Genomic DNA, 13,884 nt, shown 5'->3' on the forward strand with positions numbered 1-13,884 from the left:
CCAGATATTGTGCGAGCATACTCACGCTACTACTGAGCAATGCCAGACCGAACTTCCCAATGTAGAGTATGTTTTCAGCATAAAGTCAAATGTTTTTGTTGGGGTACCAGTCTGCCTCAACTTGTGTTACTATGTTGATTCGATTCAATGCAATGTTGAAATCGGGGTATGTTGGTTAATTATTGGAGTTTGACCGGTTAACAGCTAACACAGTTAGTGGTATTGTTTAATGCAGCCAGGTGGGCTTGTGAGCTACAACAGTGAATGTGCCTTATATATATATCCAGGGCATTTTCTGTTTGAAGAATAATCTAAAACTGAAACAAAAACAGAAACAGAAAACCAGATTTTCTAATTAGTTTTTTTCCTCTGCTCTGTGTATTCTGCTTAATTATGTTGAGTCTTTCCACCAACAGTAATACTCTGCGAGTGTGTCGTCTCTTTTATTGAGAGTAAAAATGACAAGACGAGGGAAAAAAAATAGATCTCACGTAGTATTTTAAAATAAATAGATATATGAATTAGTGCAGCAACTAACGAGTATTTTGCAAATCGATTAATAATCGTATAGCCAAAGGTTCCTTAAAGATTTTTTACGAATTTAAATCAGGTGAAACTAAAGTCTTTCCATTAGAGTTCTTGATAGAGCATGCTGACAGAAGAAAACTTTTTTTTTAAATCTGAAATGCAAAATATTTATATATATATATATATATATATATAAATATTTTTTTTTACAATTTTGATATAATTACTTCTTTATTTGAGTCGCTCTGTCAGCTAAAGGCATGCTTTACAGTCTCTATACTCCAGTTATCGATTAATTGATTCCTGAATTAGTTGACGATTATTTCAATAATCAATATATCACGGTTTATATCATCAATTGTTTCAGCCCTAATATGAACCCAATAAAGGCAGTACTCAGCTCTTGATTTTGCTGATCATTACCAAGGAGCTAATGTTTTTAGTCGAGTTTGTGTGTGCGTGTTTGTCTGTTCGTATCTATACAGAATAACCTGAAAAGTTAATAATGTATTTGAATGACAATTTTAACAAAGGGGCTCTTCATGCCAGGGAACAATCCACTCAATTTTGGTGACGATCCAGGTCATAACCCAGATATAGGTTTTTTTTTTTTTTTTTTTAAGGGATTCTTTAACATCGTGAAATAGTGAATTATGGAGGAAACCAGCAGTTCCCCTCTAAACCAGAGGATGGCAGCAGTGACTATTGACACCTTCAGCTTTGGGCTTAAAATGTCAGGATCCAGTCATGCGAGTTTTAGCTATAGGTTTAGGTCACAATATAAGGCAAAGTTGTATTATTATTATAACTTTATTATCAGAATAACTAATTTACTTGTTGTATCATGTTATTGAGTTAGATGGAAAGCTTTATTGTGTTGTTGTTTTGGTTAGTTATTACACCTTTAAATCCTATTTAATGATGTCTCTCTCAGCATATCATTTTTGTACATAATGCATGAAATTCAAGGACATATATTTATAAAATGACACAATAAATGACACAGTCATCCTTTTCCTTGTATTCACAACAAATTCATCACACAGACTTTGTCTTTAATTGAGATTTTATTTAAGTTTTCCCTTCACCAATTCCACTTTTTGTTTTTTATTTGAATGTTTTTCCTTATTGCCACGTGTTTTAAAGTTTGCGTTGGACCCAATGCCACTGCAGCAGCCCAATGCATTCATAATTCACCACCACGCAACACATGCATTCATAATTTACTGTGGGAATGTTCTTAACGCATGGCTCAACACGGGTACCCAGATCCACTTTGCTTGAGGCGCATGTATTGGGAAAAAATCCTTAAAAAAAGGTGATAAATTTACTGTCCTCTTTACTCTTGTTGGGTTAGGGGGAGTTTTTAACTAGTGTACTCGTTTTCCTTTTGGCTGACGCAGAAATCGCAATAAAAAAGGTTATTTTAGATGACAGACTGAATCTGGTCAAACTGTCCTCAGGGGATATGTGTTGACAGTAGGGCCACTTTGGCCTGACATTGCTGTCCATAGCAGAGCAGGTGTGGGAACAGGCTCCCTTAAAATGTAGGCCAAGTTAGTCATCAAGGATAGCTCTCCTTAATAGTTCTTCGTCTGAGATAATGATCGGCCAGGAAATAGGAGAGGGTTCATTATTTTAAAGAATGCTTTATTAGGATTTTCATCACCCAGCTTACATTAGGCTTTTCTGTTGCCTTTTTAGTTCATCTCTCAGGAGAAAAAAATCTCCCCCTTTGCAGTATCTCCCGATACTTAACTGATAGTTAAATGAACTGATTAGCTGGTAATTGGGAAGATGAAGCCAATGCTGCTGCAGAGGGCATACAAATTTAATTAATTCTGTCTTGATGCACTAATTAGATCAGTTATTGATTTTTCAAAGGGATTAATAGAGGGGATGGATTTCAGTGGCGTGACTGATGGCAGAGTTGAGGAGAGAAAAAGTTTTTTTTTTCTTACTTGCACCATCCTTTTTGTTATTTCTGGAGTTTTAAGAAAAGGCATTTGCCTCATTATGGATTTCATCTCATCACAATCATGTTTCAGAACATTAGACACATGTTAGTGATACAAAAATGAAGTTTTTGAACGAGTGATTTTATTAAACAAAAAAAAAGCTAATTTGACAAACACCACCAATGAGGAACAGTAGCTGCCTTTTAGATTAATTAAATACTGTAAATGCTTCTGGTAACAAATTATATGATGCATTTTTTTTATTTTTTCTGTGTGAATTTTGGCCAAGTTGCTTTAAATTGTTGAAATTGGATGTTTTTTTTGTTTTTTGTTTTTTACATGAAATGACTGTTTGAGGACACAACAAATTAAATGTATACCCTGAATTTAAACCTTTAAAGAACCTCACCAGTTGCCATACACCGACTTTACAAATCTCTAAGCCAGGAGCTCACTCTGGTTACATTTAAAGGCTTGAACATGAAATGATGATGACTTTTTTTCTCTTTATATCATTACTCTTGTTTTACACCTCTTTGTTCCAGTTGTTAGTAAACATAGGTGTTATTCATTTTCCCCATTACAATATCAGGTGACCGTATCATCTTAAGAATAAGCCTACTTCATGTTGCTAGACAGGTTCTATGTAGATATTACTAGGTTGTAAATGATGCGTGTGGCTATTCAAACTAACCCAAACAGTATGATTTATCACAGTGGGTTCATTCAGGGTTTGGCATATATTTAGAAAGCATATTTTTGTTTTTTTCTCAGGTTATTTGTTTTTCTTTTTACACCAGCTAATTCATGTTTCACATCAATGCATTCTCTGGTGATCGAAAAAAAAAAAAATGAAAATAGCATTTACAGATTGTTCAAAAGTCTTTCTGGGGAATTACTTTAATGCATAAATTACATTACCACACCGCAAGAGGGAAGGCTGGGCAGGTAAGTGAAGTGAAAAGTGGAGCACAGATGGGTGTTTTAAGGAAATGAAGTGAGATGGGGAGGCCTGGGAAGGGGGTGAAAGAGGAGCAGCAAATGTGTTGGGTTATAATGGGAGGATGTCGCCTTTATCTTCTCCTTAAGAAGAGAATAAGAAGTGGAATCTGTGAAAGAGACCGAGGCCAGTGTCGCAGCGGGAGAAAAATCGAATTGATGGGCTGCTTGGTGCAAAAAAGCTGCAGGATAAACTACAAAAGCATTCATTTATTTATTTTTGTATGACAGCTGTGTGTGTCGTTGTCTACTGGTTGTTGCAAAAGGAAACCCCACGACAGCCAGCTCATGACACTGTTAGCTTGTTGTGAAAATCTTTAAACTCTGCTGTTTTCTATTCTGTTTTGGTGCCGCTTTGCGTTTAAACAATACTGTAACTTGTGTGTGTTGAATAACTTCTTCTCGTTTCACGATATTAACTGGTAAATTTAGCCATATAATTAATTTCAAAGAACTGTAAAGCTTTATAATTATTTCAGTTGTTAGGGAAAGAAAAAAATAGTTTCATAACTTTTTTGGGGCCTATAAATAATTTTCTTGGTCTATTCTTTGCAAAAACAACTGCATGAATCCACCATAAAAATCCTTCCAAGACAAACAAGGTGCTCCATTCACATCTACTTAAAACCAGGAGTAAACCAAACTATTTGAAGGGCTGCAAACAGCCCCCAGACCACACTTTGGACAGCAGTCCTCTATATAGTGTTGTCATTGTTTATTTATTTGGCAGATTAAAGGCAAAATTTTTAGAGACAAATATTCAATTCAATTCAGTTTATTTATTTAGCGCCAATTCACACTACATTTCATCTCAAGGCACTTTAAAGTTCACCAGATCATACAGTCAAATTGATTCAAAGTTTTCTATCTAAGGAAAACCAGTTGACAGTGGAGAGGAAAAACTCCCTTTAAACAGGAAGAAACCTCCAGCAGAGCCAGGCTCAGTGTGAGCGGCCATCTGCTGAGGCCGACTGGGGTTGGACAGAAGCAGAGATACAAAAAGCAGCTGTGAAAGGCGGCCCCATCCAGGAAAGGCACAGCAAGGCAGACGAGCTCTGAGCCAGCTCCTATGTCAGAGGATGAAGAGAGCACATCAAGCCAGTCACAGTCAGAGAAACAGGACTACACTGGAAATACAAGCCGATCTCCAACATTTATAAACAAAGGTGTTGATGGCATCAGCACATCTGATTGTAATATAAAAATTTGCACAACTTCTAAACTTCGTATGAATATTTTGGGAAATGATTTTGACTTTTCATTTTACTATTACATGTATTTGGATTTTCATTTAATTATTTTGAGGCCTAATCAACATAAGTTCAAGGAAGTTTCGTTGTCATGGCAATGTCAAGCAAGCTAGTGGAAGAAGACTAGTAAATTTACATAGTCTAATGACCGAAACAAGGAGGAAATATGACACAGAAACGCATTTCTCCACGACCTCAGAACGCACCTCAACATTTGGACACCTGTAACCAGGCAGGGTACCCTGCCTGTAGCTCAAAGTAAGAGCATGGTGCCGCCACGTACTTTCATATCTATTCTTAAATTTTAAGGTAAGATTTTTTGTGTAATGGATATAGAGAACTGTTCACTAACGTTTAAATAGTATTATAATGTAGTTATTTCCTTGTGGTTTGCGGAAAAGGATTTTGGAGCCAATAAAGTCACGTGTGACATAAACACAATGACTCTGGTTCATGCCAGCTGACCAAATCTATGTTGTTATAGTGTTATCGTGAAGTTTAAGTAATAGCTGAGATATATTCATCTGAGAACTGATGTCTGTGTGTTACAGATCCTGGTTGCGTGCACTGAAATGTATATGGCAAAAAATCTTAATCTATTTATTTATTTTATTGGGTTTTAAATAGGCCTTTAGGCTCATAGGTCTTTTGTCAAAAAAAAAACAACAAAAAAACTTTCACAGCACCCCCTGTTCAAAAGTACTTCCAACTGGACCTGGTAAAGAGGATTTCAGATGGTGAATTTATGAAGAAGCTGAAACCTACCGTATATTATTTCAACAACAACGCAGCAGAAATCAGACTTCATAAAGAAGACCTTGTTGTTCGGGTGGAATGAATGTATTCTTTTACGGTAGTTTGATAGGCCAGAGTAGAAAAAATAACGACTTTTAATATTTATCTTGTTATATTGCTATTACAGAATTTATAAATTGATTTTGTTGTATGCATGTTTCTTTTTCTCCTTATCATGCAGCCTTAATGCTCCAGTTGCTTTTGAATCCAAAGGAGTATGAATGTGAATGTCTGGATTTTTTAAAGGATGATGCTGTAGTTAGTGAAGTGTTTATGCTGTACACAAAAATATGAATCTCAGCTTTTAAATCTAATGCATTTCATTAAAATAGCCTTCATCAAATGCAAACAGTATCCTGACAGCCTAAATGAAGCACGCTGCTTGAGGAAAAATAAAGAAAACATGCTTGACTCATTATTTCTTGTGGTTTCCTGGCAACCAGTGACAAATTTGGCATCATTTAGTTTTTATTTATCTGTTCATCCTCGTCCCTCTGCTCCAAATTAGAGTGTATGCTGCTTGTAAAAAATGTTACTTTGAGCACAACTGGGACTATGGCAGCTCTTAAACAGCCTCATATATTGCACCATTTTTCTGTTGCTATTTCTGTTTGTTGATATTTTTTTTGTAAAATTCATGTCTGTACTGAAGGTTTTAGTCACGACATGGAAAGTTCTCAGCCTGTGCAAACATGCTAGGAAGTAAAAGAGCTTTCCTCTTCTGATTCTTCTTTTAACATCAAAGAAAGGAGTCAGGGACTGATGGATTGGTATCTTCTGCTTCTGTTTACAGAAATGCATCTATTGTCGCAGCCGTTGCGCTGGGAAGCGGCAGGCAGGGGCTTGCATCCAGTGCTCATGTGGCCGCTGTCCCACCTCCTTTCACGTGACCTGCGCCCATGCTGCCGGGGTAACCATGGAGCCGGACGATTGGCCATATGTGGTGTCAGTCACCTGCCATAGACACCAGTCACGGAGTTCGTCTGCTGTAAGTTAAAGGATAGAGGTTTACTACAGCCGGCGAGACTCGGGCTGTGTTCAGGTTTTAGTCCTCATATTAGAGTCGACTTTTAGTTCCTAAAAGTCGACTCTAATATGAATCATTCAGTAAAAAAGTGTCCGTGTTTAAACCACAATGTTGGATAAAGAAATGCTCTTTTCTTCTTGCTGCGTGGACAGATGATTTTACAGTGTTTTTTTTTTTTTTTTTTTTATCTTGTTTTTAGGAGCCTCCTTTTTTCAGTGCATTTATTTAGTGTTGGTTTGACTCTTACAGTTAAAATAATCTTTAATAAAATGCATAATGACATAAGGACATTTCTGAGGTCTGATCAGATCAGATTGAGCCTGAGAAGAACGTCAACACATCGAGTACAACCCATTGTTGTATTAATTTTGAACACAATCCAAGTCAAGTAAAAAGGACCTTTTGGTAATCTTGAAATTTATTTTTCGCCGGCATTATGCTCTTTAACACCCATCGTTAATACGGATTTTATGTTGTTACTTCCTTTTTTTTTTATATATATTTGAGCTCATTTAATTTCAAACCTTTAAATATAATGTAAAGGAAGTCAATCTATGGGTGATTTAATCTATTATTTCAGTGGTCTTAGAGGTTTGTTGTTGAATACAAGAGAACAATATTTATTTCTTAATATTTATGTCATGAAGCACCGTTTGATCCGTCAACCAAAAATGGCTGTTCACATAAACTAACTAGCAGTTCCAGAGGGCTAATTCTATCACATCCATCTCTACAATTCAGCACAGATTAAGCTTGTGTTTTTTGTTTTTTCTTTTGTTCTGGCTCTCAAAATTGTTTCACAATTAAATTGACAAAAATCTGGCTAGTCTTGAAACAGAGACCAGAGCACCGTATCATGTATTGGATTTCATTTAATTCTGATATTAGGAGGATTATTTGTCAAATTAGTAACATGGTTAATCTGGAGGGACTGTAAGAGCCAAAATTAAGGTGGACACAATCTGTCAATAGGTTTTTTAATTATACATTTTTATTTAATTACTATTTATTTACTAATAACAGGCTATTTAATCAGTTATTTATTGTGAGTACCTGACAAACATCAGAAGTTCATTTTACAAAGTATTTAGTAAGGGAGGCTAAACACAAATGCATGTAGAGCTGCAACTAACCATTATTTAGAATCGATTAATCTGTCGATTATTTTTTTCGATTCATCAATTATTAAACGGACAACAAAAGGTGCCTTAAAGAAGACATTAAGCAAAATTAAACCAGGTGAAACTAAAACTTTTCAATTTAAGGAGTTTGGGATAGAGCATATTGACAGACGAAATTTTTTTTTAAATCTTAAATGCAAGATGTTTACATGTTTTTTTTTCAACAGTTTTGGTATATTAACAGCTCTTAAGTGGGTCTAAGTGGGTGATTCTCATTTTGTTTATAAAACAATTTTAGCTATAACATGATGGAATGGGATAAAGGATAATTTTTTATTGTAGAAAAAAACTCACAGCTTCATTCTTTCTTTCCAAAAATATTGTTGTGATTGCTTTGTGTTAATCAGATGAAATGTTCCACCTTTAACCTTTACAGCCACACTCCCCCAACCAAACCCTCCTAAATCTTGATAAGCCCGTTTGCTCAGAATGTCCCCCTAATTCTCTCTTAGCAATGCTAAATGTTTTGCATGTTTTCTCCTTCTTTTTGAATGTTGGAGTTCAAACAGTCTTGAAATTACTATGAAAAGAAGAGTCAGGGACACAATGCAAGCGAATATCTACTGTCGCCAGATGCTCATCCAGAAGGATCGAATCCTTGAGAGTCAACGACTCGATGCAATCAGCTGGGTTTCCTTTGATAGGAAAACTTTTCACCAGTCTCACATTTTGACCCCATTGCATTCTCTGTAAAGTGCCTGTGTGTGTTGTGAGTCGGCGCTATATAAATAAACCGAAGGAAGTGAAACACTTCTCAGGTTCTCAGGCAGCCGACATTTTTTCTAATTTATTCTTAATGTCTTGTTTAGAGTGGAAGAACTTGAATATTCTGCATGATTTGAAAACCCAGTTTTTACCCCAAAATGTTACTATATATGAAAAAATTTAAAAGCCTTCAAGGCAGCATAGATTACTACTATTTCTGTGTTGACAGCAGTGTAAAGTAACAACACTACTGACAAAATAAAATGTTTATCTAAGATTGGTGGTTTGGGATAAAGTATTATGACTCCATTTTATGAGATGACACCTTTCTGTCTCTTTTCCTAGAATCAGAGATTGTGCCAACCTGTGATCTCACTGGGACAGACCGTGATCTCCAAACACAAGAACCTGCGTTACTACAGCTCCAAAGTAACAGAGATCACCTCGCAGACTTTCTACGAGGTCATGTTTGACGACGGCTCCTTCTCTAATGATACCTACCCCGAGGATATCGTGGTGAGGGGTTCTTTGATCACTTGCTTGACTAATTGCCTTACAGCTCATGGTTTTTTAAACCCTGTAGAACAAATTTAATTAAATGTTGAAAGATGTTCTTTTGTCAGAAACCATTTTGCAAATTGTTTGCAGGGTAAATTAGTTATAACACAACTTACAATATGTGAGACCCGTTTTACAAAGCAGGTTTACTGAAAACTCTTACATTTTCTAAACGTTGAATCAGGGAAACTCTGATTTCACTTCACAAAGAAATTTTTCTCATACTGAAAAAACAACCTAGAAATAAGTAAAAAAGGGCTTAATTAAGTGTATTTTCCCTTAGTTTGAGTCGGAAAATAAGATGATATGCCAACAAAAATAGGATTTTTACTCTTAAAACAAGATCATTAGATAATATGCACTTTATTTAAGATAATGAAATAGTTTTTTTCTTATTTTAAATGTAAATTGTCTTGTTCCGTTGGCAAATTGTCTCACCTCTTCAAGAAAAAATGCACTTATGTTAAGAAAAAAAGGACTTATTTAGATTTATATACTTTGAAGTGCAACCCCTGTTGTTGTTACCGTAGTAACATTCTCCATAAAGCTAACCTGGTCAGGAGCAGGTTCTCCTCAATAAACTCAATGTCCTCTGTCTCTGCATCCCTAAAGCCAATCCCCTTGTTTTATTACCCGATTTAGTCAGGAGATTTCTGTTGTAGTTTTGTGTAAACAATTAAAAGAAAATAAGTCAGTAGGTCCATTAGAGACATTAGGTGTTAAAAACACAAAGTGTTTTTGACAAGGATCCAATAAAGAATGAGCAACATTAATTCACAGAGAATTAAACATTTATAGGATCATCAGACTGTATATATGTCCTTTCACATTTATAAAGTTATATTTATGAGCGCTGCTGTCTTACGTCACAATCACTTACATCCACAACCTTATCCGTCCTCACATTTGCAGCATTACATATTAGACACATTACGCTTCTTTAAAAAAATATCTAACAGAACTAGATATTGGTGGAAGACGTAGATGTTTTTGATAACAGAATTATAGAAAACAACTTCACTTTGAAACAGCCACTTAGTGTTTACTGTGTAATGGAATACAGAATCAAAATGAGGAGGAACCCATGAAATGATGCACAGGTCCTACCTGTTAGAAGAACACTTTAATGCTTCATCTTCACCTGCTGCCAGGTGCAGTTCTGTCCCGTGAGACTGGAACGTAATATAATAAGCTGGTCCATTACCATTCAAGCAATAAATTAGTTTTCCCTGTAATGTAATCGTGGTAACAGCTGGGTATGGAAGGCTGTTTATATGTTTATAAGGTTGTCTTAATATGTACTTTTGATATCTGAAAAACATTTTTTCCTTATCAAAATGAACTTTTCACTCAAAACGACATCCTTAATTTCTAAAAGAAATTCTAAAGATGTCTAGAAATGAATTTCAGATTTCCATATTTCCACTGGTCATTATTAGTATTATTTTCAACAGAATTTTTTTTTTTCAGATATCATAAATGCATATTCAGTTAAGCTGATAAATGTCAAAATGGCCACTTAATATGTGTCAATATTTCTAAGTATTTAATTGTAATTCTCACTAGTACAAATCTTTTTTTATACTTTCTGAAAGTGTAATCTGTTATTACAATTCTTTCTAGAACTGTAATAACAGATCACATTTCTAGAAATGTGATTCTGACCAGGAATAATTCCATTTAAGTGATCTAGAAATGGAAAAACAGAGAGGAGTGCTTTTTAATAAATGTTAAAACAGCCTGCCATATAAACTGCCTTTATATAAACTTACACATTAACTCGAGGAGCAGTCTTCTCCTACTTATCTCGCTTTACTTTGTCTTTTAAACACATTCTTTTTTCCATTTCTGCTTTAACATCTCCATTTCCAATGGTACTTCCTATTGTCTGTTGTCATGGTGACTCTGAGCTTCAATGATCATGGCTTGTCATACTTTGCAAGTGCACAACTCTGAGTGGACCTCCTTAGACTTAGACTTACACAACTTTTAGTATCATTTTATATACACAGTGTGTATACAAAACGATATTTCGTTTAGCTTTTCAGGCAATTAATGAACATTTCCATTTCATAAAGTGCAGCAGTGATCAAATGTAAACAGTGTGGGAAGAAAAACAAGGTGCAAGAATGCATTGATATGGAAGTTCAGTGCATTAATATATATGGTGCAAATATGCATCAAATATGCAGCATCAGTGTGATGCAGAGTCTGTGACACTAGATCAATTCAGAGTTCAAGATTTGGATCTTATTTTGTAAAAGTTTTTAGTGAAATGGGCCTCTGATGAGAGTCATCTGGATCAAGAATGTTTTTTTCTATATAACTAATTGTTACTGGATAAGAACAGTGTTTTTCATATTTAATAACATATTTTTTAAATATCTTCACACCTTAAGTTTTTATTTTTAATCATTAAACTTTAATATTTTGTCTTGGATGAGTTAAAAATATTCTGTTTATATGTGTGTGGTTCAGAAAAAAAAAGTAAAAAGCTCCTTCTTTTAAAGCTTGTCAGAGGGCCTGTGGCCAAAAAAACGGTTTGGTTCTGAGGCTTCTCATAAGTTCACTGAGAGAAAAATAAACATAATAAGTACATTCAAAACTTGCCAAAGTTCCCCTTGCAGCATTTCACAAGCATAAACACAATCCACAAAAAAAAGAGACATGGAAAAAAGTGTTTTAAAGTTACAATAATGCAGATCTTTTCAGTTCTCTGACAACTCCTTCCACCTTTTATTTTGTTGCATTTTACAGTGAAAGGTTCAGAAAAATCCCTGTTTTCCAATTTTAATGTACTTGCAGAAACAGTGTGTATAAATATAGAGGGTCCTATACACATATATAGTGTATACATTCTTTATAAATATATATATAGATCATCGCACATAGTTAGGAAGGTATCCGCACCTTATTTTTCTTGCTGTCTGACACCAAACTTTCCTTTTTAAGTCTGTTATTTAAAGGACAGAATACTCAGACCACTTTTTGGGGAGACTTTTTTTGTTTGAATTCAGAGGTCTACCAGCAACCATTCAGACATCCACTCAGAGCATAGGGGGGGATTGGAAATAGCTATTTAGATTGATTTGTGTATTTATGTAGAGTGGGAAGGAGTACCCAGGGAAAACCCACACATGCACATGGAAAAGTTTAAACACAAAAAAACCTCGGAGCGTCTTGCTGCAAAGCAACAGAACAACACTAGACAGCTGTTTCAGCTCTGGTAAAACTTCTTGATCAGAAATATGAAATACTTCCTCGATTTCTTAAATGGGGGCCACAGCATCTCATGAAAGGTTCCTGTACAGCCTTTAAAATGAAAGTGTTTTCTCAAAACAACTTAGTTTGACATTTTCAGGGTTTATTGTCTCTTGATCAACACAATAGTTATATTCATGCATTATCTCTATATTTAACTTGTGCCATTCATTGGATGTTCATTTATTTTTACCTCATTAGATGCGTTAATATCAATAATTATCAGTCTCCATTATTTCCTGATTATTTCAAAGAACTTCTTAACTTCCTCATATTTAAGCCCAAAATGAGAGAAAAGTTGCAAACTCTTTGCAACACATTGCTGTCTGAGAGTTTGACTGCTCAGATAGTTGATTACGAAAATAATAAAACATATTTTAACTCTGGTGTTTAGCCTGTGTATCTAACGACTCCCTCTTGTGTTTTCAGAGTAGAGATTGTGTGAACCTTGGTCCTCCTGAAGTCGGGGAAGCTGTTCAAGTAAAATGGCCTGATGGGCTTTTTTATGGTGCTAAATACCTGGGATCCAACGTTTCCTACATGTACCAGGTAGGTTTGCACACAAGCTGCACCAAACCTTAGTCTGCTCCCGATTCTCAAAGATTGTTTAAAAAGAAAGAGTTGTAGGTCAGAGGAACCGGCTGGACTTGTTGAACTCCCTCAACATCCAGTCATGGTGAGACTCCCGGGGCCCCCCCATCTTTCTCTGAGAGGTGGAGCGAGAAAAGGAGAGGGATCTCTTGGGAAGCAGATGTCGTGGCTGAGGAGAAGATAAGAGATGATGGGGTGGGAGGAAAAAAGAAAGGATGTGTAGGAAGCAGAGGGTAGTCGGAGAGACGGTGATAGAAAATAGGTCGAGGGATGGGATGGAGAGAGTGAGAAGCAGAGGATGATGAAAAGGAGGTGCCAATCTGCATTATTCAAACTCACTGAATAATTCACTTTGCTCAGGGTCTCTGGGCTTCCACTTAAAGCTTTATTTAGTCGTGCTGGGCGTTAAGCATTAGTTATGCACAAATGCTTCTGTGACGCACTCTCTCAGCTGGACATGGGTCAGATTTTTATTTTTTTCTAAGCTTGAACAAGAATTTTCCATTTACAATCTGGTTTTAAATTTGGCACAGTTTCAGACGCGGCCTCAGCTTCCAAAGGTACATTTTCTTTTAAACACAAAACATGATTTTTAAAACTGAGTCAGCAAGGATTAGAAAAGATTAAAGTTTCTATCTGTGCCACGCTGTTGTCTGTCTGCTTTGCTGAGGCGAAGCGAGGAACAGATTTCAGTTCTGTAGACGAAGTTTTGATTGGTACATGTAGAGCCCTACATGATCAAGGGGCCTCGTCTGGCTGTGACTCCATCCTGGAGAGAAAGATCAGCTGTGCTGCTGCCATCAACACCTTTGTTTATAGATGCTGGAGATCGGCCTGTTTTCCAGTGTAGTCCTGTTTCTCTGACAGTGACTGGCTGGATGTGCCCTCTTCATCCTCTTATATTGGAGCTGGCTCGGAGCTTGTCTGCCTGGCTGTGTGTTTCCTGGACAGGGCTGCCTTTTACAGCTGCTTTTTGTGTCTCTGCTTCTGTGTCCTTGAACCCCAGTCGGCCTCAGCAGATGGCCGCTCAC

General features: G+C 36.1%; 1 protein-coding gene across 4 annotated transcripts in view; it reads left to right on the forward strand.

The window, feature by feature from the left end:
- Positions 1 to 13,884, forward strand: part of kdm4c (lysine (K)-specific demethylase 4C) — a 45,597-nt gene that overhangs the window by 29,620 nt on the left and 2,093 nt on the right. For all 4 annotated transcript variants that reach the window (XM_015389675.1, XM_015389678.1, XM_015389677.1 and 1 more), the window contains exons 18-20: positions 6,324 to 6,518; positions 8,789 to 8,959; positions 12,692 to 12,811. In XM_015389675.1, the coding sequence (XP_015245161.1) occupies positions 6,324 to 6,518; positions 8,789 to 8,959; positions 12,692 to 12,811 (486 nt within the window). The remainder of the gene's footprint in view (positions 1 to 6,323; positions 6,519 to 8,788; positions 8,960 to 12,691; positions 12,812 to 13,884) is intronic.

The sequence above is a fragment of the Cyprinodon variegatus genome, unplaced genomic scaffold, assembly GCF_000732505.1.
Source record: "Cyprinodon variegatus isolate N-32 unplaced genomic scaffold, C_variegatus-1.0 Scaffold469, whole genome shotgun sequence".
Lineage (NCBI taxonomy): Eukaryota > Metazoa > Chordata > Actinopteri > Cyprinodontiformes > Cyprinodontidae > Cyprinodon > Cyprinodon variegatus.